Source organism: Pleuronectes platessa, chromosome 1, assembly GCF_947347685.1.
Source record: "Pleuronectes platessa chromosome 1, fPlePla1.1, whole genome shotgun sequence".
In the NCBI taxonomy this organism is placed as follows: Eukaryota; Metazoa; Chordata; class Actinopteri; order Pleuronectiformes; family Pleuronectidae; genus Pleuronectes; species Pleuronectes platessa.
The window spans coordinates 22488375-22515239 of NC_070626.1; the positions used below are offsets into that span (position 1 = coordinate 22488375).

General features: G+C 42.2%; 3 protein-coding genes across 4 annotated transcripts; 2 read left to right on the forward strand and 1 right to left on the reverse strand.

The window, feature by feature from the left end:
- The first annotated feature begins 110 nt into the window (after positions 1 to 110).
- Positions 111 to 1829, forward strand: LOC128444033 (chemokine-like factor). The gene is made up of 4 exons (XM_053426358.1): positions 111 to 268; positions 695 to 850; positions 966 to 1061; positions 1486 to 1829. The coding sequence occupies exons 1-4, from the start codon at positions 179 to 181 to the stop codon at positions 1594 to 1596; spliced, it is 453 nt and encodes a 150-aa protein (XP_053282333.1). The 5' UTR covers positions 111 to 178; the 3' UTR covers positions 1597 to 1829.
- Positions 1830 to 2014: 185 nt separating this feature from the next.
- Positions 2015 to 10597, forward strand: cmtm3 (CKLF-like MARVEL transmembrane domain containing 3). 2 transcript variants are annotated; one of them, XM_053426587.1, is made up of 6 exons: positions 2015 to 2304; positions 6244 to 6399; positions 6522 to 6617; positions 6718 to 6835; positions 7365 to 7433; positions 7618 to 10597. In XM_053426587.1, the coding sequence occupies exons 1-6, from the start codon at positions 2185 to 2187 to the stop codon at positions 7644 to 7646; spliced, it is 588 nt and encodes a 195-aa protein (XP_053282562.1). In that variant the 5' UTR covers positions 2015 to 2184; the 3' UTR covers positions 7647 to 10597. The 2 variants fall into 2 exon arrangements, with proteins under 2 accessions (XP_053282562.1, XP_053282649.1); XM_053426674.1 differs by lacking the exon at positions 7365 to 7433 and having other exon boundaries at positions 2017 to 2304.
- Positions 9763 to 26172, reverse strand: cmtm4 (CKLF-like MARVEL transmembrane domain containing 4). The gene is made up of 4 exons (XM_053426469.1): positions 25409 to 26172; positions 19281 to 19457; positions 13545 to 13643; positions 9763 to 12640 (listed from the first exon to the last, which is right to left on the reverse strand). Exons 1-4 carry the CDS (start codon positions 25592 to 25594, stop codon positions 12476 to 12478), a joined length of 627 nt encoding a protein of 208 aa, XP_053282444.1. The 5' UTR covers positions 25595 to 26172; the 3' UTR covers positions 9763 to 12475.
- Positions 26173 to 26865: the final 693 nt, after the last annotated feature.

Consider the following 26865-nt stretch of genomic DNA (forward strand, 5'->3'; position numbering starts at 1 on the left):
GTGAATATGATATATTAATTAAATTCTCTGTATCTTATGTGAAAATCAGAAGACACATTTATTTACGTAGTCGTCTCTTACTTAGCAGCAGCTGGTGTATTTTTTACCAACAGTCATTTCCTTCAAAGGAAATGACTTGTTTCAGGAAACTGAGCGACTTGTCGTTTATTGCATCAACATGTCAGCGGATCAGGGTCCGGTCACCTCCATGGACGTGGACGCGGCTTTTCTCAAATCCAAGAGGGGAATCCTGAAAGCAGCAGAGATGGTGAGATATTCTTCATCCTCATCTTCATCATCATGGCTTTGAAACCGCTGAACTGTAGCGTGGTGCCCTGGACACGTTAGGAAACTTGAACAGACGAGGTGCATGAGGAAATAACTCAGAGGAGTCACAGGTTTGCTGTGTAATTCAGTTACTAACAATTCTACTGGAGCTAGTTTGTAATGACTCATGTGTGTTGTGAGAGCGTTTTAGAGGCTAAAGCAGAAACGGGATCGGCAGCTTTAGTTTGAAAATGTGAAGAGGGAACTCAGGTAGATGTTTGACCAGTTCCTCTTTCTCTGCCAGAGCTGCAACATATTGGGTGAAAAACAACAACCAGTGACTCTCTACTCAGGATATCACAGTTGAATTCATATCTTCTATCATTGAGCTGCTCTGTTGCGTGTTGTGTCTCTTCTCCTGCTGCAGGTGACTCTGTTTGCGGCTTTTGTGTGTTTCACGGTCGCATCCAGACCAAAGTACATCACAGCCACGGTGCTGGAGCTCCTCATCACGTCCCTGCTGCTGTCGTTGTACCTGTTCAAACTCAACAAGAGGCTGACCTTCTTCTTTTGGCCTTTAGTTGTGAGTCCTGCTCTGCGGCACACTATTGTCATGAAGTATTCATGGGCCTGGTGATAGGGGAACAAGCCGCTCTACATGTTGCATTGTCCCAAGTTGTTCTCTTATTTCTCTTCAGGACGTTTGCAATTCGGTCTTTGCAGTCGTCTACTTTCTGGTCTTGAGCCTGTTGGCTATGACCACACACACCGTCACAGGCACGCTGGTTGGAGGGGTGAGATATACGTTCTTTAACATTTATTTAATACATATGATCTCATTCTTGGTTGTTTAATTCGTGAGGATTTCAGTTTCCCTGAATACTTTGTTATTTAAATTAAATCATTGCACCACTACAGAGGCTGTGACTCAAACATGAGCCTATTTTCTGCATATTTAACAAAACCATAAAGTTTTCTTGCCTCAACTCTAATTCTTAAGCAGTTATATACAGAGTGAACTGGACTTGTTTGAGTTTTGTGCACGTGTGTACAAAACTCAGGAGGATTCCATGACCTGGATGACTCATTATCCTCACTAACGTCCAAAGATTTACTTGCTCACTTACAGTTGAGTCTCTAACGTGAGAGATAAACGTGCACTGAACTCCAGATGTGTTGTATTGTTCCATTAACTTTTAAAATCTGCTCTGTTTGCAGATATTCTCCCTCGTGCTGGCTGCTCTGCTCAGTGCAGACGGATACATTCTCTTCAGGAACATCACATTCAACCAGCCAGGGGGTCAGAGTCAGAGTCCAGACAATCAATGAGGGAATCACATCAAATCAATGCAGTGGATCATGTGTTGGTACTTTAAATATATGTAAAATGTGTAACACCTCCAGCTACTGCTACTTATGAGTATTGGAATGTACTGTGATGCTGTTCTACAATAATACGTCTTTAAGGTTTACTTTAAAGTTTGCAGCATATTTCAGATTCTTGCTGTAAGTATTGAGCATTAAGTGACTTCACATATTAATAAACAAATATGAACCTGTGACTCATTTGAACCATCTTTTACATTAATTTCCTCTTTGACATGTCCACTTTGTGTGTGTGTGTGGGGGGGGGGGGGGGCGGCATCTTATTTCACATCTGGAGAAAGCAGATGTTGCTCTTTTTGGGAGCTCGCTTCCGCGCTGTCATTGTTTCCGTTTCCGACCCCGAGCTGCCTCCGCACAGCCCCTCTCTCTCTCTCTCTCTCTCTCTCTCTCTCTCTCTCTCTCTCTCTCTCTCTCTCTCTCTCTCTCTCTCTCTCTTTTCTCCTCCTCCTGCTGCTGTTACACTGAGCCCGTTACATACGCGCAGTTTGAGGAGTGTGAACTTTGGGGAGAGTTGCATCGCCTTGAGGAACTATGGGGGACATCGAGGCTCCCGGCTCTCGGCCGCCGCCGCCCCAGAACGCCCTGCTCTCGGTTCTGCCGAGCAAGGAGTTCTGCTCCTCCAAGAAAGGAATGCTGCTCCTCGCTGAAGTGGTAAGAAACTGACCAGGGGGGGGGGATCTCCTCTGCCACACACGAGGAGCTGGAGCTGTAGCTGTGCCAGAGTTTCGCCCTTTGCGCACTGGAGCCTTTGCGCGCTGCGTTTTGGGCACTTTTAAAGTTTTGTGCAGCCAAGTCTACATCTAGAAAAAAGCTAGAGCGACTGTGTCACTTTTGTAATAGGTCAGTCAGGTTTCCGTCACAAGGTTTCCATTAGTAGAGGGAGGAGCAGGGAGATCTTACAGGAAACTTAGGATAAACGTGTGTGGAAACATCTGGATTATGGACAGCGCGTGAAGACTTCTCCATAAGCAGCTTAGTCATTGTCAGTGATCGAGCTGAACAACCTCCCTGTCTCATAGTGTTGTGTCACTTTGTGCACATTCGATCTAAACTTGTTTTATCAGCAGTCCAAGTGGATTCCAGCAAAGCAGGAACTGAGGGACTGTGTGGTGCATCATGTGTCACTGACAGGAAAAGGCTCTGCTGGCAGAAGCATGAACCCTCACATCTGGGTCATGTGACGTTCGGCCCATAAGAGCAGTTATCTCCCCCACAGTCACATCCTTCAGCCTGTTGCCATAACATGAGGCCGAGAGTACAGTGCCCACTGTGTGTGAATGCACAACTCTGCAGCCCCCTACACACACACACACACACACACACACACACACACACACACACACACACACACACACACACACACACTATACAACCTCTTTACTGCCTCTTAACAGTGATTGTGATCATCACCCCTGGGCTTAAATTCTTCTTCTGTAACCCTGTTGGCTTCTGTTCACAGTCGAAGGATCAACCGTTTCCCTCTTTGTGTTGAGATGAGGTCGCACACCTGGTTCAGGAGGAAGAGACTCGAAGCTTCAGGAGATCTGTGATATATGGTGCAGGGTTTATATATCTATCTATAGGACTATAAGCGCAATACGTGAGGAAATGAGCCTTTCAGCTGTAGTGGGTGCTTTTTACTTGTGTATGATTGTTGATTATTGTACAGAATAAAAGTGAAGTGAGTTTGGTGGAGCTCCTATCCTGTTAAAACTGTAGAAACTGGTTCAAGATGTTTTTTTCCACACAAACAATCACAATGTTTGAAATGAACACAACTTTTAGTTAGGTCCTGATCATCGAGATGAGATTTGTTTGTGTCTTATCGCCTCTGCTTTAAAATCCCAAACATTTTCTGTTTTTCCTCTGGTGGCATCTGGCTTTGCAGATTGTTTGGTTTATCTTCCTCTTCCTGGTTTTGATATTTCCATCTCTGAGGGGACTGCACTGCTTCTTTCCAGAAACTCGATATACTTGAATAAATGTTTGACAGGAATGAAAAGTTTGAATATATAAAAACAAATCTTAATACATCTAGTAAAAGTTTGAATTTGTAGAATGAGTGTTTAAAGATATGGGTTGATTAAACGTTAGGAATGAAAGATGGAAAAATATTGAAAGAGAGAAGAATATTTAATTGAATCTTGAGAATCCAAACCGGCTCACAGGCCCCACGGTCTGTTACTGTGACAGTGTAAATATAGTTTGAAAAAATAAATGAGGAAGCTTTTTTAGGGATAAAAAATCTTAATTTACCTAAATGCTGTCCTGGTTCCTGATTTCCAACATCAATGGTATATGATTTACATGTTTGATAAACTCCATCTCACACTGTGTACAGTATAATATCATTAAGAGTACTGGTACGTCTCACAGTTTAGTTGTGTTTCTGTTGCACCTCCTCAAGGCCGAGTTAGTTCAGTCCCTGAAGTCAGAGAGAAAACAGCTCGGGGCTTCACCGTTCTGCAGAGTGTTAGTCAGACACGCATCCTGCTGAGCGTGCACTATTCTACAGAGGGTCAGACCGATGTGTACTTCTCTTTAGAAGTCTCGCTCTCCATCAGCAACGAGCTCAAGAAGGAAGGTGCACATTTTTTTTGCGTTTTGAAATGTTTCCAAAACACAGGCGAGCTGTTGATGAAGGGCACGTGTTGTGGTTGATGTGTGGAAAGTGTGTCATCTCCTCTTCCTCTTCCTCCTCATGTGGTATAAACTGAAAGGATGATTAGAGTTCTTTACTCAGGTTGTAATTTGTTTCCTCGGGGAGCTGTGAGGATTTTGAGTTTATAACTCTTCAAACTGCTCATTTAACTTTTAACAGGCGGTAAAAAGCTGCTTTCCTCCTGATCCTGTTACAGAAGGATCAGACGTCTTAATATCAGAGTTTTTAAGTGATAACACAAAGTTGTTGAACTGATTTGTTGATTAAATGTGCACTTATCTGACAGACTCGTCTGTTACAAGTCCAGCAATTCATCGTATGAATCAGGTATCGTGAAAAAAGCCAAACGGGTTCTGGTCCCTGGGTTTTCGTGGCTTTATGTCGTTCTGTGAGCCGAGGAGGTCAGGCTGTTTATTTCGGCAAGATGACGTTAAAACGATTATCCAGATTAGCATGAAGCTTGGTGGGAGGATGTGGTGTAGATCAGCGAAGTGGCCTTTCAATTTCGGTCTAAATCCACATTAGGGGGCAGAACCTGGAATATTCTTTTTCACTTTCTTTAGAATTGACAGAAAAGGCGTTTTTCAACATTTTTGTTTTCTGTGAAAAAAATTCATGCGTGTTTAAGGGACTTATATGTGTGTGTGTGTGCAATTTGATGTGCATCCAGAAAATAATCCAGATCGATTGAATTTAAAGGCCCAACAGTCCCCTCATGAAACCTCAATGAACTACGCCCTATCTGGCAAAGCTTAAAGAAGGGAAAATAATTCCTGGATCTTTCAACTGATCTGGAACTGCATTCATATGCAATAGGTTGTTTTCTGACTCAAACACATCCTTCTACCAAGTCTTGTGGAAATCCGTCTGTGCCCTACACTGTCTACAAACAAACAAACAAACAAACAAACAAACAAACGGACAAGGGAGAAAACACAATCTCCTTGGTGGAGGAAATTAAACATATTTGGATTTTAGGCTGTTCACAACCAGACATTTGTTTCCAGCTAAATTATTTGATTTACCATGTTGGTCATAAAAGAAACAGAAGGAATCAGCCGTTAAAATAATAATTGTTCTCACAGCCCTGGCACAGTTCAAATGTGTGATACCATGGAACTGTGGAGTATGAACATGAAGGATGATGTCCTCTGCTGCCCGCCCCCCCCACTGATGTGTCGTGTTTCACTGCTGCACAGCCACTGTCCCGACATCCCACAGATTATTCTTCAGAAGCAAACATTCACCAGGATTTTCCCCAGAACCCTCAGAGAAAAATCCCACTTCGCCATCTTGACTCTTTTTCTTTAAAGTGCAGCAGCAGCAGCAGCAGTTCTGGTCGAGTCAGGGGGAGTTCCTGGCCTCAGGCTGCTGTGGGATCAGTGACTGAGACAAAGACAAGATGGCCGGGCCTGTTAAAGATTACAGTGTCTGGACTTGCTTTCATTTGGCACCAACATGGTGCGTCCACCTCCTCCAATGCCGAGCTTCAAACACAAGCTTGGCTTTACTGCTTAACTGCACATCCAGCACGGGTTTAAACATCAGTGTGTGTGTTTGTGGGTTCGGTGTAAAAGCCTCCTGTTAATAAACATTGTCTTTTAGCAGATGTATCTGCTTACAGGAAGTGGCCCCGGAGCTGTAATGCACACCGGCTCACAGCTTCGGTGCAGTGTAACATCTTGAAGGGAAAAAGATTCCATTTTATTCATTGTTCAGATAAAGAATGCAAATGTGCCCTCGAGCATCTTACTGAGAAATAAATAAACACACAAATTTAACCCAAAAAATAACTGAGATTCTTTATTTTCTTCCTGTCTCTCTCTCTCTCTCTCTCTCTCTCTCTCTCTCTCTCTCTCTCTCTCTCTCTCTCTCTCTCTCGCTCTCTCTCTCGCTCTCTCTCTCTCTGTTTGATATTTGGTTTTCAGGCTCTCTCCTTCATCTCGTTCGTGTGTTTCGCTGCCTCCGAGGCGGCGGCCTTCGTCACCGTGCCACTGCTGGAGTTCCTTGCCGCTCTCTTCTTGTTGTTTGCCTACTCCACCAAATTCAACGAGAGGTTTAAGGGCTTCCTCTGGCCTCTGATGGTGAGAGATCAAACATTTTAAATATGAAATACAAAGCTTTTTAATTGGAGAAACCAATGAAAACCCTCAAGTACTGAAATAAGAAAATAAGAAGTTTAAGTTTGAGTTCTTTACTCTCACAGGATTTCATGAGATGTGTGACCGCCTCTGTCATCTTCTTCATCGTCTCAATAATGGCGGTGTCCAAATATGTGGACGGGTCCTCGAAGGCTGCAGGGGTAAAGTCAACATCTCTTCATTATTACTCCAGTTAGTAAACCGATGTCTAACAACTTCCCCTCCTCTGACTCTTCGTTTCATATCTCCCTCTCTTCTCAGGTGTTTGGGTTCATCGCCACCATCGTGTTCGCTTTAGATTTTTACCTCATCTTCAATGAGCTGGCTACTTTCTTAAAGCAGGGGGGGGAGACCACCGAGGAGCCGTCGAGGCAGCAAGGTAACGGCACAAATAGGAATCTATATGAGAACATCTATACTGAACATAGACACATTTGTGGTTTTATACATATCTTATTCTTATATCTAAAATTAAATGTTCTAATTAGTAGCAGAAATAGTTTTCTATGTCTGATTCAGTATATACGCATACATGTATTAATATATATCTAAAAATATATAGAGATATATAAATAGTTATATTCTGTTTGAATATTCTGTGCTACATAATGCACACCCATGTTCACATCAACATAAAATATTTACTTTAGATATCCTTTATTTATATTATAAAGAAATATGGATATACATACTTAGCCCCGTTTGTTTTGCTAAGAATAGAACAGAAAACATGTTTTATTTTATTGGTATTGGTTTATATAATAAAATGAAGGTGTGGACCTCTTATAAATATAAAGAATATACACAAGGAGTGAAATGAATCATCGCCAATTATTTAAACATATTTGTTTATTGTAATAAAAGCAGTTTGCAGTGATTTCATAATCAACACTCTTTGATACCACTAGGGGGCAGTGATTATGAACCAACCCTTTACACAGCAAAGTTAACTGCACCACTTCAGGGAAAAAAACCATGTAAGTGTTTTCTTCAACACTGTAACTCAGTTAGTTTCCTCATGTCCGAGTTTTATCTTCACTTTGTCAACTTCTCTCATTGAAGTCATCACACTTTCTAATGTCTCTCTCATGTGAGCGCCCGGCCGAACAGGAAGCACACGTGGAGAACTGACACACGTGTTTTGTCACTTTTCTTTTCCAGATGAGTTTTCAGACTCTGACTCCGACTGAGACCTGGAGGGATCTTCAGCAGCGGACACTCTTACAACAAGTCAACCTGTGCAGTAGAAATGTCCGCTGCTGTGCTGACATCTGTCTCATGGAGCCTCAAGGTTATGTTATTAGTGGGGGTGCAGTAGAAGTCCCATCTACACACTGACTGTGTCCTGGTTCCTCTCATCTGGGATTTTGTGTTCAGTCCTCATGGGTCATACGTGTTTAAAGGGGAGGAACAGGATCCTGTGCAGTTTGAATGGGTTTCTTCTGCTGAGCATCAAGTACATTGTTCTGTTTAGTTCATAATTCACTGATAATTACAAGTAATTTGAAAAACATCAGTTATTTTCCCCAAAGTAATATATCTGTGTCTCCGTAGAGTTTGCTAAAATATGAAATGTCTTTATCGACCTGATTCTTTAGTTATCAATAAGCTGTGAACTTGTTTGGTGTCATTATACTGAATTGTTAGAAGCTGTGGTTGCATCCACGTGTGAGAAAATTCAGTCTAGATCGGAAATTGTGACTGATATTGACTTTCGAGTCTGTAGTGTGACCTTGATTACACACATGTTTAACACTAAATTAATGTCCTTAGTGAATTATTGTTTATGAATGGCATCTTAAATAAGAAAGGAGGCCTACACTCACTTGGCAGTTTATTAGGTACACCTCACTAAAGCTAGGGAAAGTGTTTCTGTCATTCTGTCGGCATTTATATCTACAAGGGGTCGGCTAAATAACGGACACAGCATAATCCAAAACAACATTAATTACAACATCCAAAAGATCTAATAGTTCAACTAACTCGAAAACAGTTTGACACACTTACAAATAGAATCATGGCCCTGTGGTTAAATGCTAACCAGTGCAGTTTCAGTCAAACAGGTGCATGCATGTGGTCAACCTGAAAACATAATGGTTCCACCCATGCATCCACCGGCTGTCGCTGGCACGGAGGCACTTTGGATTTGTTGCAGGTCGGTTGTATCAGCGTGCATGAGTTCTAGCTGGGTGTACCTAATAAATTGTCTGTAAGAAGGGTGTACTCAGCATTTACAGATCACTATAGGAAATTGTACAGAATATAGACAGTCTAGTTGGTGGCAGGTTGGCTGGTTTCAACCTCTGTCCAATCGTCTCAGATCTACAGGACTGATTTGTTCAGAATTTCAGAGTAAATTTTCTATTCCTTTCAAATTTGACTTTTGAATGAACAGAGTTCCTGTTCCCTCTGCGGGTCGCTGCATTGCAGATCTATTCAGTGAACACAAAGTTGGAGAGCCTTTTCAGCTTGTCTGCTGTATGTGTGTGTATGTGTGTTAATAGTGCATTGGAGCCCCTTAATGCAGTATTATTTTTCTTTAATGCTAAATGTCAAATATGTGAATCGTTTTTTTTCCACTTTCTGCTTGTTTGTCTGATTCTTCAGTTCCTCCACTGCCACAACTGAGAAATCAGATGCACTATAAATGCCGCAGCGACTGTCTATGTAAAACACAGAAATGAAAGAAGTTTGATTTAAAATTGCCGTCAGTGACCTCTCCTTTCCATGTGGGATTTAAACTGATGTGGGAAAGTTGATCTACGATAGTGATTATTCACCAGTGTGCTTATATGGGAGAGTTTAGTTTGTTGGGAAAGTAAAAGTGGTTCCATTTATATAAAAATTCTGCTTTAATGGTGTCCTGGAAGAAATATACAGAATTTTACATGAATGATTTTAGTCTAAAATGAAAAAAATAAACCCAAATCCACACCATATGCAAAAGAACCAGACCACAACTGATGCTAAACAGTGTGTGATGTTATTCACGGTGTTATCACTGTCCTGTAAAACAAAAAAATCCTTCACCTTATCACAACAAAATGTGTGTGTACACAATTTAGATATAATCTCACGGTGAAGACACAGTATCAACACAGGGTCATTTTCGGCTCCTTGCTGAACAACTGTCGGTGAAATATTAAGTTGTTTTTTTTTACACTGTTATGCTCTTTTGTCTTTTGTGAAAAGAATGTCTGAATAAAAACCTGAGCTTTTTTCAACAAGGTCCAAATCACTTTATTTAAAGATCACTATAAACTGAAGTGAAGTGTTTTTAATTACAAAGACACAGCTGAGTACGGCTCCGTGCTGTACACGACACACTGTATTGGATTTATTAACACAGTTAAAAGGGAAGAAAATTAGCATCTCACTTATAATTTCATTCAAACATTCATTCATTTACACCTGATGTGTGTAAACTGTTTATATCACAACCTGGAAACAAAACGTTTCTTTCTCCATAAATACATATTCTTCATGACATACTGTAGCAATGGCTGGTACATTAAGCTTTTAAAAAACAAATAGTAAAATGCGCTTGAATGATTTTTCTGCTGTTCAATAGTTTAGGTGATTAATTGTTATAGTGTCACTCAAAAAAAAATTATATATGAATCAAGGTTAAAGGTTCATTGTGTAGACTTTGGTGACATCTAGTGGTGTCATTGCATGTTGCAGCTGAATACCCCTCATCTCACCCTCCCCTCCCAAACATGAAGGAGAACCTGTGGTCGCCTTCAGTTGTCATAAAAACTCAAAAGATGTTTAGTTTGTCCAGTTTGGGCTCCTGTAAAAAACATGGCTGCCTCCATAGAGAGGAACCACTCCTGATGTAAATATAAAGTATTTAAATATGAAGGGCTCATTCTAGGGTAAGAAAAACAACATTTGTTCAATTTAAATAAATCACACAAGTGAAAACATCACAAGGATTATTTAATATTCCATTTTTGCCAATAGATCCCTTGCACCTAAATCTTACACACTGAACCTTTAAGTGACGGATATAAATACACGTGATTGTCTTTCCGTACAATTCTTTCAGTCGCTAGATCAAAAGATATCATATAAATTATTTGAAAACATGAGAAAAGTCTGATTATTCAAACATATTGTGTAGTGTGAAAACCTCTGAGGCTATTTAAAAAGCACACAGTTTTATTTTTCACACACAATTACACTTCTGGTCCTTTTACACACACACGCACACAATGATGTCGACCAGGAGATGGAGCCACAGAGTCAACACAGACCCTGCACATACTCACCCCGAGCCAAATATACACACAGGGGTCACACACAACAAAGAAAACACAACCATTTGTAACTGTAGTGTTGCTTCAATACATCACTACGATGAGAGATGACACAACTTAAATAAGCATTTCTTCCTTTAAACTAAAAAATAAGCAAAGATTAGATTTTTTTTTTTTTTAAACTTCCTGTTTCCTTGTCGACTACACTGGTCGAACAGGAAGGACTAAAACGAGCTGCAATGTGGGATGACAGACTTCATAACGAGTGAAATGTGTGATAATATACTGTAGATACACTGACATTTAATTCAAAGAGTTAAATACAGAGTTAAATGCTGTTAAATGTACCATATGTCCATCCCAATGTCTCCACCTTGCTTTTTTTGTATTATAAATGAATTATAAACCTCTGTGATGGTCCCGTCTCGTGTGATAATTTAGAAGGCAGTGGGAGATACAGCGTTCACGTCGAGGCACCCTGTGATTTCATTTCAAATGTTGTCTAAGAATGACGGAGTGGGTTCGATTCCTGAGGTTCAGTTCAGGCCGAGGACATCGATCTGGACCAGCCCCCCTGCTGGTGTTCGACAAATTGAGTTGCTTAAAACGTCTTATAGGAAAATATGGTTACCTTTCATCTCCTGGCTCACATAGACTTCAATTATCAATTTCTTTTCATTCTTATTTAATATATATATTAATTACAACAATCTGGGATCAAATTCATGGAATGGAGTGTTATGAACTCTTACTTTGGTCTCGTAATAGAATCAAACCCGTTGTTTTAGATTGTGTTGTGAATAAGTAAATCTGTCTCTGTTCAGACGTGGTATTGACATCTGTCCTGAGAGAGAGAGAGAGAGAGAGAGAGAGAGAGAGAGAGAGAGAGAGAGAGAGAGAGAGAGAGAGAGAGAGAGAGAGAGAGAGAGAGAGAGAGAGTGATCAGATCCCTCAGGACGGATGTTAATCAGGTCTGAACAGGATTTCTGTTTCAGTCAGATATTTTGACCTTTTCTTTCACTTCCTGTCTTTATTGCAGTGAAGAAAGACCCTGTACTGTTACTCTATGCTTATCGATGGCAGAGATCTTAATAGTAGCTCAAATAAAAAGGTCATTAAAAGGTCATGTTGAAAGGCCTTTTTCAAAGTGTGATCTTGAAATATTCAACGTCACAGGTGGAAACAAACCAGCGACCAGTGAAGTCGTGGTGCCTCTGTTTCCCTGCAGGCTGCTGTGGGTCTCTGGTACAGGGGCGTCCTGGATCCACAATCACATCTATTATTACCAAAGACTTTACGAACAGCAGCGTGATATAAGCAAACTGTACAAAAGCTGACCTTCCTCTACTTCACTTCATTCACAGTGAAACACAAACCGATCTAAAAAATAAAAATATATATCAACACCATCGTCACTGATGCACAGTTGGAGTGAAGTCGACCTTAAATGGTTCTTCGTGGACATCATCCTTCAGACAGAAAGATAAGTGGATGAAAGTTTAGACTCTCTCTCTGTGGACCTGCAGCCTGACACACACACTCCACAGAGCGTGGCTGTGAAGTGAAGATGTGTTCAGCAGCTGAGCAGCGAGACAGCTCAGCTCAAGTGGTTTGATGAGAAGTCAAAAAGCGCGTGGCGAGCGAGGGAAGGCCGTTCTGCCACAGACTTCACAGTTCTGAAGGCAGAGAAGTGTCTCGGCTGTCCCCACGGTGGTGTGGCTTCCTCTTTGTCTTTTCTTTTGACCGTGTGCCGGATCTCAGGCGATCTCGGGTCGTGCCTCCACTTCTCCACGAGATGCCGTGCGCGCTCTCATGTAGTCGCTGGTCTGCGGCGCCCTCGGACAGCTGTTGCCAAGGCGCATTTTCCGTACGGCCAGGAAGGTGTTGATTCCATACGCACCCGTCACCATGAAGCCAAAGATCTGGTGCAAACATGAAACAGAAAAAAACTGTTACATGTGGAACAATACACCAACTGCTACAAGTATCAAGATATATCATTGCAACCTGTCAGTGCAACCTGATTTGGGCCACTGGAGATAAACAAGAAAAGTCAGCTGCTCACATTTTACCAACACCAAGCATATGAGGGGCATGGCTCTCCAGTTCCTGCTTCCTGTCATGAGCTGCCAGTTCAATTCAATATTGGATTTTAAGAGTCTTTTAATAGATTTTGAAAGATCAGCAGAGTCTGGCCCACAGTTATATCACAGAGCTACTAACTCTCCAACACTTGCTCATAGTTTTTAAAGCCTGGTGACTAAGGGGGACTGGGCTTTTGCCATCAGGACCCCGAGGCTCTGGAACTCCTTGCCTGATGAAATTTGACTTACGAGCTCTTTACCTGTTTTGAAATCATTAATTACAGACAGATTTTACTATAATGTCTCATTTAGAAAGTTTAAAAGTTGTATTCCCAGGTTGTACCTTTAGATAAGTTTAGATAAGCTCTATAGAAATGTTAATATTTCTTTATTTACTAAACTGTGAAATCATTATGAACATGTTTTAAAGTATATGAATGGACAAATATAGATATCTCAGCTTAATTTAATTTAACTACACAAAAATTGTCTGGTGTTAAGAAATAAGAATGATGGTCTATTTGTATAAGTCGATTCGAGCAACTGAATCTGACAGGAATCAATAGTTTTCAGATAATTCAGTATATTACTATATTATTATATTATATATTCATACATGAATCCTTGATGATCCTTCAGGATGCTGCTAAACGGCTAACCTAGGCAGATGTTTACAGATGTTACAGGCACTGAAAAACACAAACCAAACAAAACAACAGGTTGGTTGGTTTTGAAAACTCACCACTGCTGCGATTTCCGCTCCACTGTTGTGGTTCATGCAGGCGAGCACGAGGGACGACAAGAAGAAGAAGAAGGTGCTGGCAGCCGTGTTAACCAGGTCCTACAGGAACACACACACACACACACACACACACAACATACAGGATCACTTTGGTGAACTTTTCATACAAGCATAACACCAAAAAATATAAAAACAGTGTGAAATAGGTCAAATGTTTATTTAAAAGAATCGGTTCAAAGCACTTGACGGAGAACTTGATGTTTTTGTTTTCAATGCTTAAAATCCATTACATCAATAATAACCACAGTCACAGCCTCAGAGTTTTTGCAGAACAATATGATGCGACAGTGAAGTTGACCTTTATCCTTTTGGATGTAAATGTTTCACTTCCTCATTTTATCCAACTGTTTATTTGTCTAAAAATGTTTCCAAACTAGTGAATAAATTCTTGAGTTTTGGCCACAAACATGTCAAGTGAGCGAGCTTGACCTTTGACCATCAAATTCTAATCACTTAATTCTTGAGTCCAAGCAGAAGGTTGTTCCTGATGTAAGGAAATTTCCCAGTGGACATTCCTGATAAATTATGTTCAGAAGAATGCGAGGTCACAATGAATCTGACCTTTGACTGAATCAAATCAAATCAGTCCATGTTTGAGTCCAAGTGAACGTTTGAGACAAATTAGAAGAAATTCTCTGGAGCCGTTCCCAACAAATCGCCTTCATGAGAATGAGACGACCCACAGACTTAAAGCTTCTGGCCACAACAGGGAGGAAAAGTACATGAGCCTGTAAACTCAAAGCACATCAGTGAACATCCAATCTGAAATGTATAACAAATCAAAAAACATCTGAGGCCTTTTGACACTTATTAAACCAATATTAGCAACAAGGCTGATTCCATGTCCAGTCTTCACAGTGAGTTTAAAACCACAGAAGGACAAAGAGGCGGACAGCCAGCTAGCACATCATGTTACACACACACACACACGAGAGAGAGAGAGAGAGAGAGAGAGAATGAAATACACACTTCCCTCTGATGTTATTACTCTGCTGCCTTCAGAGGAAAGGGTTAATAATGAAGTGCTCAGCTTGAATGGGGCACTGCCCTCGTGATCAGATGTGTGATTGTGATCACGGCACACGCGGTCTCTCATATGACACACAGGGCTCATACAACAGCCATGTCTCACACACTCACACACTCACACTCATGCAGACACTGCATGAAGCAGAATCAGTGGAGGTTAACACTGTGATAATGTGTCACTGATCCTGCAGTTTAATCAGTTACACATTAATATGGACTCGAACTAACCATCACGGTCAATGTGCACCGGTGTTTTAATTCCTGAATGAATCAGTTGAATTCATAACCCCGTCCATCGCAAACTCACACACCCTCAACATACTCACTCTTCTTATGCACACAGTACAAACACTGCTGACATTTCCAGCAAACACTCTCTCGAGTATCTTGCTCAACTGGTTCAACAGGTTAAACTGTATAATAAGGCTCCAGTGTCATGTTCCTGTTTGCAGCCTCATTACTTTACTCTTTACCTTTTAACTAGACTGACAATCTGTAACTTAAAAAACACACAGGACCAAAAACCACTATTTCTGGGATTTATTATTAACTCGTCCCTGGAGGTTACGTTTCATTAGGGGGATTACACAAATACTACTGAACCCATTTCAATGATAGTTTGTGGAGGGGTGGGGCATGACCCAAAGGAGAAACGATAAAATGTTTCTGTTATTTAACATTAACATCAGCCACAACAGAGGTCTGCTTCAGTCTCAGAGTGAACCTTAGTTCATTATAATATCCTAAAAATGTTCAGCACGTGATTTAGAGTAATGAAGTGAACATTCCAGATTCCAGAAAGAGGAAGGACTGAAATCTGACACATTCTGCAGTTTATTTTAGGTTTACATTTCTAGTTTGTGCAACAAAAAAAAGGGGGATTTTTGATCCGCAGTGCCTGTTAGTAGTATAAATAACACATGCCGTTTCATGTGACTGTGTGTGTGTGGTTCAATATTTCAGTTGCGCTCTCAAGGTAGAAGCTAGAAATACTCATAGGACTGCATCTATGGAAACCCTGGAGGATGCAGTGGAAAAGTAATTATGAAGCCAATGCCCTTGACAGTTGTAGCAGGTCACACGGGGCCAGGAAGCTTCATGCGAGAATAAAATCTCTCTCCAGCTTTCACGTCTACGCCTGATTCTCTTTGAAAGACAAATAAAGATGGTGGAGATGCATTTCACGTCTTCTGGATGCGTGGGTGGTAGGTTTCAGCTGTTTAAAACCAAACATGCTTTTATTGGAATCCACTTGTAGGTTAAGTAAATAGAAGAAGAGTAAAGTGGTTTCTGGTCTGAACTGATGATAGATTAATGACTGTGGGTAATAATAATAATAACCACTATCCACAGCTGTGTGGGTGAGTGGGTGCGTATGCGGATTCATGATAAGAGATGTCGGTCATTAGAATAACCCAGCGTGAGACAGAGAAACGAGGATGGGTTCACATACACACATTGTACATGAAGACAACACACTGCAACTTCATGTGAAGAAGAAGATGCTCTGACCCTGGTGTGTGTCCGTCGTAGGGATGTGAACAAACACAAATACATTATTTAACTATGATTAATTATTAAATGCTATTTGAACAGATACAAAAAGCATCTGAATAACACAAACACAACTCCTTCTTAAGCTGATCATGTTCTGATGTCTGGACATTTTCCTGAACTTTTTCCAGAGGGGATGTTTGTGAAGTCTGAGTCAGGTGCTCCACACATTTACCTGAAATATAAAGAGTGAGCGTGTACAGAAAATTCACAGCTAGTGAGTGCGAGACAATGACGTTTCTAAAACACGACACTAAACTGGTGTCTGACCCGGACAATCTCCTGCTGCGTTCTTCATATGCAAACGGCTAACTACAAAAAAACTGGGTCCAGACATATCTCGGAGTTCGTGTCTGAAAAACGACTGAAGGAAATTACTGTACAGTACAAACTGTGACTACCCACAGCACTAGTATATGAATATATCTGTATGTGAGCTACATATGAAACTTCTGGCAAACAGATTGACAGTAGTGGTGTGTGAAGCTGTGACAGATGTAATGAAGTACCTCATTCATGCATGCATTAACTCTGATGAGACACAGCCTGCAGAAATCTGCTTGAAAACATGGCCAACAGTTATTTGGCTGTGATAATTAGGCGTGGTCTTCCTTCATCTGACTTTCTGTTGTGCTAAATAAGCTAATTCATGCAAAATAAGCCGTGAAGTTCAACTAAATCACTGAAAGTCACCGAGCAGCTTCGCAACAAGGTCCCAGACCTGCTTTCATTTGGTTGTGGGAGTGGGAGTGAGGTCAGGACCAGTGTTTCCCCCTTCATCGCTGCCAAAGACATCATGGAGGACGAATCGGAGGAGATGGGATCATGTAGCATATAATTGTACAATCAAAATCTCATTCTGACACACTCGGGCGCACGTTAAAACAAGCTCACTCCATCGAGCAATGTCAGTGTCAGCTCACAGTTTGGAGGTGGGGAATGGAAGGAAGGCAGCAAAAGGGTTAACAGTTGGTTAACAGGCAGAAGTGCTTACTCATGGCGACATTCCCTGGGGCCCAGTTTGACAGGAGCAGCTTTGAACTTGATAGACAGACACAGCATGGGGTAGAGGCTCCACTGTGAAGAGCCACGAAGCATCATGGGCTTGTTAGCTACTTCAACAGTACAGCTCTACACAGAAGAGTCAGAGCAGAGACTGGGAACCTGTGAAGGCAACACCTACTCTGAGACTAGCTACATATTACTGACCAAACATGACCAGCAGGGGGTTATTGTGTCATAAACACATTTTTCACAAACTATGAACGACTTCTAATTTTGTCCGTATCATAGCAAAACACTGCTGATACAGACCGAGCTAGTAGCTAGCAGCTACCTCGAGGTGACAAGATGACAAGATAACAAAATGCCGAAAGCTAAATGGTGAAAGTGTGGCTGTATTTCAATCAAAAGATTCTGACATTGGGACATGTAGCAAATGTTCGAAAAGACAAATTTCAACTTCCAAATTTGCCTTAGCAAAATGAAAACAAAATTTCTGTTCTTATCTTTGTCGTTTTTGTGCCTCTTTAAAGAAAGTATTAGTTCTGGCACCATTTAGCAACCGGAACCTTTTTAAAAGTATCGATATTGGAAAAAATCCCAAACAATACCCAACCCTTCCAATGATTTAAACCACACGAAACTAGAGCCTAATATTGAACATTTTTATATACAAATAGGCCTAGTTGTAATGTAGAAATGTTATGTGCCATATGTTAAATGACAAATTCATAAGACTTTTGATCACCGGAGTGGAAACTTATTAATTAGTCAGTGACATGTGAAAGGCCAGTGAGTCTCAGGAGAAAAGGAAAAGGAACAGAGCAGACTGAACTGGAAGAATTTTGATCATACGGACTGTTACTGGTCACAGGAATCTGGTAAAAGTTCCTTGATCAGCACTCTTAAATTAGCTCGGGTCTCTGAGACTGTAAAAAAGCTTTAATTTGGTGTCGCTCTGCCAGAAGTAAAATCCAAAGGCACAACCCTCTTCATATTTGAGGTGGAATAAACTGTACCAAGGATACCATCAAGCAATCTGATAGCTATGGTGGTATTTGGACATATGGCTCAACATCCACTGCTTTACGGTAGGTACACTGTAAGCCGTGTGGCCCCTGGAAATACAGTTAAAGATGTTATTTCACTCCTCTCTGTAAAGGAGCTGGCTGCAGCTTCAGAACTCGCCAGCGTGTGTGTAAATGCAAACTGGAAGTCGACCAGTATCTGCTGGAGAACACCCAGCAGCTCATTTGCTTACAGGTGCTGACATTGCACTTATCCTGGTGGTAATGCTGAAGCTGTATGTTCTCAGCTTCACACTAAAAGTTTTTCCAGCTTGTATGAGTTTGCGTTGAGCTTTACTCTTGATACTTCTGTATGTTATTCTTCAACAGTGAACTGTGCCGAGCTCGTCCAGCACATTCAGGAAAAGCCCCAAAATATAAGACACTTATGATTTTGTTGATAATTAAGGGAGAAAAATGAAGCTGAGAATGACAAGCACAAACAGTGTGTCAACACATTTCTCACTTAAGCCTTCAACTTTCCATGGAACTTTTCTTTGATTATATAAAGACGTACCATCAATTTAAACTCTAAATACAGAGGAATAACACAGAGAGTCTACACGTCTATAAGGTTCAGCACAGCAAAGCTTTGAGCTCAATGCCAACCCGAAAAACCAGCACATCTAGAAGCTCCCGTTGGTGGCGTCAAAATCAAATCTAGATACAGCATATAATTACCATTAAATTAATTAACACAAAACACAAAGCACTAATGACATTTCTGGAAATGCCTTTCAGACATATTTATTGTACAAAGGATATAACCATCTTGTCCTTTGTTCTAAAATACAATTGCTTTTCCACTTGTCTTGTTATTGACAGAGCTTCCTCAGATTTCCGTTGGGCATTAGCTTATCTTACTGACTTTATGAGTAATACATTCTACAAGTACATTCACATAGGTCAACAGTAGTCTGATGACTCACTAACACATGCTAGATTTGTGACCTTCGATGTCAAAAACCTGCAATCCCCTTCATGTTAGTTATTCAGCTCACTCTGAGTCTGGCCCTTTACGTACCGTGAGGCTCCAGTTGACATGGGGCACCTTGGTGTGCAGGTTGAGGCAGAAGATCAGGAGGAGCACTCCTGTCACCACGAAGGCACTGCAGCTGACAAACTCAAAGAAGTAGACGCCTCCACAGGGGGAGCACATCATGATGGTCTCTATGCAGATGAATCCGATGAGTGATAGGACCTGAGGAGAGAGGGGAAATGAAGAGGGTTAAGGGGGAGAAGATGAAGGGGACGCGGAGGCCAAGTTCTGCTCTCCATATGATGAATTGATTGTCCTATGAATAGAGCGGAGGCCATAAGCCCATCTCATGAGTCCCACTCCTGGCGGTCTGTGACGACGCCTGCCTCCAGCCAACATCCATCAGCAAACCACAGTATGAGAGGAATTCTGCTATTTAGGTGTTCCTCTGCCATCGAGACCCCGAAGAAACCACACACAGATTACTGATTGGCTCAGCGCTATTCAGAACTGAGAGACGTATCAGCGCCTAGAGACTGTGACACATCACTGACCTGAAGCAGCAGATCGCAGAACCAGTTCGGACCAGATCAGCTCGGTCAGGAACTGTTTGACATTGATCAAATGTTGATATATGAAAATAATGGGGGGTTTGAGTTGAGGAGCAAGAAAAAAAGCAAATGCCAACAGCTTTTCCAAATGGCAAAACGACTTTTAGCCTTTCGTCTTTTCTGTGTTTCTCTCTCCTTTAAACGCTGATGTGATTGCATGGAATTTAAAGATGTTCGTGCAAACTGCAAGGGCACCATTTTGCATGAGTAGATTAACATTTTTACATAGGTTTCAATTTATGTACATTTCTAGAGATATCTGTTAGTGTATTATCATGCAAAGTAAATCTAATAGCCTTATCATCTAATTTAGAGTGTAAAGCTAATAATAGAAGTGTAAAAACAATCAGCTGCGTGAACCGAAGTGCTGCTTCATTAGCACCTCACGTCTCACTGATCCACTTTGTTTCAAAGACTCGATACAAGGGTTGAAAGGAAACGATCTGCTCTCTGACAATATTGATTTTTCCCCCCAACAGTTCATAGAATCAAAAGTGGAGAAGTGCATTGATTAAACTGGAGCGTCTCTGTGGCACGTCTAGCTTTAGTATCAAAGGGAGAAGGACGAGAGTTTTTTGTTGCTTGTCCCCCTTTCACATATTAGTTTGGGTAAATCACAAACCCCTGGCTACAGAGAGGTCAGGATTATATTTTGTTGTTTTTTCAGCCAACATTGATACTCTCAAGTTTGAATAAGCAACATTTCCACTACTAAATCCACTTTGTTAAACCAGGGGCACCAACCTCTTTGAAATCTGTATCCTGCGAGTCACCAGGCAACAAAGCAACTGGAAGTTCTTAGGTTTTGAGTTCAGGAATGTGGTCAGAATATTAAAAAGGGGGGGGGGGGGGGGAATGGTGTGCAGTGACAGAAGGGAGGGAATTACTATTATTATTATAAACCAATGAAAATAGTCACATGGTTGTACGTGTGTGTGGGTTAGTAGTTGAATTTCCCCAAATGTTCAGCAGAGCTTCTTTCCAAGAATTCTTCTAGGATAAAGACCTAAAATCCCATCCCTGGAATGGTTTCTGAAACCCAGTATGAATTGTCAGCTGATCTGGATCCAAATTGAATCCCGCCCATCTAGTTGTAGCTCATTGCTGGAGACAGCTGAAAACAAATGCATTTGAGAACAACCCCAAACCGTCTCATTTGCACAAGACCATCCCGGCAGATCCCTTAAGCCCAGAGCGGCTCTCTAGCCGATGGTGTTTGTCCAGTTTAATGAGCAGAGTGAGCCGGCTCTGAAAAGTAAACTGTTCTTTCATGGTGACTCGTGTGGAGAACTCGTCTCCTTGTGACAAACTGTGGACTTTGCTTCCAAATAACTAAAGCACAGACAAAAATGGAACACATCCATCGAGCTGAGCATCATTAAGAGAAAACCTTTGCTTTGTGCAGCTGCTGCAGCCTCATTAGACACTTGTACTGTTGTTGGACAGCAGTCTGTCTGTGGCTCCGACTCAGCCAGAGTGGTTACACCCAAACAGGAGTGGTGGGCTGCTCGTGCTGGTGGATGATGTCATGTCTCTTGAAGAAAGCATAATGCCTTTCCCCAAGTCCCTTTGTAGCAGGTGTCAGGCAGCCACATGGGAAGAGGCGGGGTTTCACAAAGCATCACAATATATATTCTTGTAAGTAATGATTTTATGTTAAACGTCAGCCCTTTTCGCAACCTGCTTATCCTCAACTCTTTCTCTTTCCTCCCCCACATGAGCCCATATCCTTATCTTGGAGATTATGCACATCAGAAGTTGCCTTTAGAGACCCCCTGGACTCAGATCCCCTTCTTATACGCCATCTGTTGCCGACACAAAACTCACCCGGGTGAAAAGAGGCCTCTGTGCAGAAACTAGGCAACATTATACGCTGCACTTCTAGTCGTGTGGGACTTCATGCTCAAAAAAAGAAATTACCAAAAAATGCTCCAGCAGGAGCCCACAGTCATCTATGTGATGGAAAATGTGGCCTGAAACCAGGTTATATTTCACCCCGGAGAACACGAAAAACAGCCGGGGCATGCACGTCTCCACACATGTATGCACAGCTCTCTTGTTGTCTTAATGTCTCCCAACACGCCGCAAATAAGTAATGTTTCAACCAGAAGAGAGAGGGGAGCATGTGGTGTCTCTCTCAGAGCAGGAAGTGCTCCCTGACATTTGGGTGCACCTGGTAACTTCATTAAAGAACATTGACAGAAAAAAACACCCTAACATAACATTTAACTAGGACTTTGTTTTGGAATTAGAAGCCGTTTTCACACATGAACTTGAGAAAATGTCCGGAAAAGTGGGTCCAGAACAGAGTTTGTCTGTCACATTTAAAGAAAGCAGCAGGAGATGGTCTCGGTCAGACGCGACCACAACAACAGGAAAAACGTCCAGAACATTCAGGCGAGGAGCGATGTCTGGGTCGAGCACGCAGGAGTCAAGACATAGAAATTCCGCTCACTCTGACTTTTTCCGAACATTTTACAAGGTGGTTGGCAGAAAAAGTTCCAGAGCAACTGACACAGACATTTGTTTTCTCACAGCCCCTCCAGAAAGTTTCAGTAGAATATCAATACTTCAGTGCATGTCTGAAAAGGCAGTCAGCTAAAGAAATTGTTGGAACTTGGAGGTATGTGCTCTACTGATTAGCGTTCTACTTCACAGTGACGTTATAAGGCTTATTAGGAAACTTTGAGAGTTTAAATGGTGAACCATCGGTCCTAAGGTATCAAATTCCTGTCAGTGTAGAGGAGCACATGGCAAATATCAGTTTGACTTTGTGTGGACACAGTCACAACAAAAGGACAAAGACAAACCTGCTGTCCGGGTGGAAACACCTCGATCAGGTTACGTCCCACAGGCGGGGTTGTGTCTGATCAGTGCAGGGTCAACAGTGACCTGTGTATCCATTCATCCAATGACTGATGAGCGGAGTGGGCTCTTTAAAGAGGCCCCGTGCAATAGCATGTTAGTGCTGTGGTGAGAAACAACTATACACTTGTCTATTAGCAAACAGAACCAGAGGATAACAAGGCAGTTCTCAGTAAATAGGGGTCATAGCAAATGTCAGGACCCATTTAAAACGATTTACTTGGTGCAAACGAGACCTGGGCGTCGAGGTGAAAACATTTCCTTGGCAGAATAAAGGGAAGTATGGACAAAGGGGGGTAGACGAGGCGTTAAAGCTCTTTAACTTTGGACTGATAAGGTGCCTGTTGAGCTAAGCATGAGGAACAATGCATCATGAAGTGCTGCACAGTACCAGTCCATTATGCACAGATGCCAACTCCATAAAAAAACGGATTTCTGTAGAGAGATGATTAATTCCCAACACAAGACTATTGCCCTTTCAGTCACAAGACAACCGAGATGGCCTACTTTCTTGGCAGAGGACTGTTTACTGATTAACCATAAATCTTTCCACATCAGGTACGGTTTTTTGCATCATCATCGTCATATATCAGTTCTAAAAGATCATAACGAAAGTCTCAGCGACTGGAGGACAGAGCTGTAAAAACTGAAGCTATTAAAGGTTGGCAGCACCTCGCAGGCTTCCTCTAAGATACTGGACGTAAACTTCAATGACTTTCATTCGTCCTGCCCCTGTCGGTGAAAGAGATACGACCGGTTCAAACTGGAAAGTCTGTATTTGAGCAGGACAAACCGTTAAAGTAAATAGAAAGTGTGAATATAAGATTCCTAATCTGCACCAAGATAATGCTCATACACCTGTCTTATCTGAGCTGAGCAATAGTCAGTACATTTTACTGCATGTATGTGAAAAGTATTTAAAAAAAACTACCAGGCATGTAAATCCATATTTGCATGGCTTCACTATCGGCCTGTGTTTCAAAGTGTTGTCGCAACATTTAAATTATTTTGGCATCAGTTCTTTTAATACATCAGGGGCGGGTTTCATTTTCTACTCTCTGTGTTGCCTCAATGGGTTCTGAAACCATTGAAGCATTACTATCTGGTACCAGCACTGTGGTTTTACGGGAGATGAATCCCTATTATTCAGATATTCAAACCTTCATCTGCCATGTCCAGATATCGGAATCGGTTTATAAACATCTCTAGCCTGCACACACAAATAAACCTTTTCATTCTTTCTACTTTAAAGATGTAAAATTATTTTTCCCAACAGAAGACGTGTGAATGTGAACGCTCTCGGTTATTGCATTCTTCAAACTTCTCCCGAGCCCTGTGACAGATGGCTTCTTTCTCCAACCTCCCACGTACGCGGAGGTAAACATCACAGGTGTTTGCGACAGCTCGGGCTGACTGTGCACTTCCGTCCCACCACTGGGAAACTCCGCCACCCACAACTTGGATGATAACGAGTTAAGTTTAAGTTAAAAACCAAAGCAGAGAGACCAGAACTATGCAGCATTATCTTCCAAGCAGCTTTGGACTTTTTAGTTTTTGCTTGTGCAACCCACAAATGTTGTTAGAGGTAATTGCTAGTTTCCTCAGCTCCATGGCTTTTCCTGTTGTGGACGCACGTACTTCATGTGTTTGAGTGTGCAGGCCTGTGTCTGGAGTTCTTGGCACCAGAAGAAGAGGAATGGCTGTGGCTTGATAGATATTTCCTCCTCTGGTGGATTGTCAGAGCTTCGGGAGCCTGAGTTCTTGTGCTTATTTGCTGCCTCTTCTCCCAGTTCAGACATCTGGTTTAAGTGTGTTGATCTGAAATATCAGCTAGAATGTGTGTATTTTCCATTGACAAGAACATTTCGACCTGAACAAATACACAGGTATCAGTGGAATAGCCTAAACGCAGTCACGCATTGAGAAGGTGATTTATATCTCCTCCACGGAGGTCATGTTTTCACCCCTGTCCGTTTGTTTGTTTATAGCCACGAATACACAAATACTTCTGGACGGATGACCAAGCAGCTCGGTGGAAGAATGCTCCATCGTGCAGGGAGGAAGTCTGCAGATCCGGATCAGTGGGTGGATCCAGGAATTTTCTTTTTTATCGCTTTCTTGAACATTGCGAGATAGTTTTTCAAGGACTGATATCTTTAAGCGTATGAAATACACACTTGTATGTCCCTCAATAGACACAAATTCTGCATAATAAGCAGACAAAACCAATAAGAGTACAGTATGAAGACACTGTTGGGGATAACAATGAAATGTAGGGGAGCCAATGTGCATCCTTCAAAATAAAGGTTTGCTTGGGAAACACCGGCATGTTGTGCAATGCATGGCTGAACACAGAACTGTGGAACTTACCAACTGAGCTTATTCCACTTCACATGGCGTGAGGTAAACACTTTTAGCATGAAACCGGTCTGACCCACTATTTATGATGTGGTTCAGGGTAAACCAGGACCTCTGCGGGTACTCCTTAGAATAAACCATCTCATATTTGACTTTCAGGGACAAGAGTGAAAGTGCTATAAGATCAAAATACGGTCCAGCAGTTAAAAGTGTTAAGTTAGATGTGATACTAGTTCTCATGGTAGTTGTTTTATCCTTGTTTCTAGCTGCTTGGTGGAAGTTGGTGCATGTTTTTAACTCTTTTAAGATGCACTAATGTGTGATCATGCTCTCACTTACCACTTCAACCACCTTCAGGATCCCGAAGTAGGACTTGAGGTAGTGCACGTCGCACCGAATCCCCCCGAACACGTTCCTGGCGTGGACGGGCTCGGTGGTGGGCTGGTAGGGGCTGCTGGCCCCGGAGATCATGGACGTGTTGGAGGCCTCGGCGTCGAAGCCCTCCGTCTCCTCGGTGGTCCTCATGATGCTGATGGTTTTCGCGGAGGAAGCTGGACTCTGGACCGGGGACTGCTACGGCATGTATTCACCGAGAACCGGGCTGTGTGGCGGAGGGCACACTGTGTTCCATGCAGGCTGGAGGAGGCGGTGGATGGAGAGGACGAACCGGACAGTCCACTTTTCATAGCCTCCTTCCCCGCGGGGGAGAAAACCAGCAGCCGCGGCGGGTGCCCTTCCTCCTGCTCCCGGACGTCAAGCGCAGGAAAATCCGCCTGGTGACCGTGTTCCCTGCGGTGCTGCCTCCGGGCCACCTACGCTGCGTGTCTCCCTCCGAACAGCCGCTCTTACAACTCTGCAAGGCGGGTCACTTGTTCGAGTCCCGGTGTCACTTCGCCGCGGACGGTTCTGGTTAAACAACAACAGAAATGCTTACCGTGCGCGAGCCGCTGCGTGACCGGACCCGGACAAACATGGAGGCATTGTGGGAGAGAAGGCCGGAGAGGGAGCGTTTCGTTCGCTATTGTAAACTTGATGAGGTCGGTGGGAACCAGCGGGGACCCACGGGCTCAGGCTGCCTCCTCCTGCTCTCACGCAGCGGCCGCGGTGGATGCGGAGCTGTGGGGCGGGCGGCCGGGCGGGTTTGTCTCCGCCCCTCTGGAAACTGCACATTCTTGTGTCGGCTCTGCGCCAAGTTTCAAGTGTCGGCAAACACAGCCCCGGAACCCGGATCCAGCAGGGGCCGACACACCGGCGGTTCTGGAAGCTTCTCCCCGGCCTCTTCCCACCTTCACCTGTGTCCAGTCCCACCACAGTGTCCCACCAGGCCCGAGGAAACGACCCCTTTATTCCTCTAGGGATTATTATTATAATTAATATTATTATCATTATTATGATTATGATTATTATTGGGTGAGGGCAGTTTTCTTTATATAGTCCTAGAAAATATGAGATAATACGTCCAAATTACCAGATGGTATGTCACATCATAAGATAAGTCAGAATTATGAGATGTTAAGTCATTTTAAGATACTAAGTCATTAAGTTAATGTATTAAGTTATAATTTTCAGTTAGTGTTGACATTATTTTAAGATACTTCATTGCCTTGAGATACTAAGCTCGTTATGTTGTTAAGTCATATTTTGAGTTATTTAATAACTATTTTGAGTTAGCGTGACAATGTTATGTTATCTTGAGATGTTATTTTGAGATACTAACTTGTTTTTTTGAGTTAGTAACTCATTGTTTTCAGTTGGTACGTCATTATTTCGAGAAAGTTTCTCATTATAATGACTTA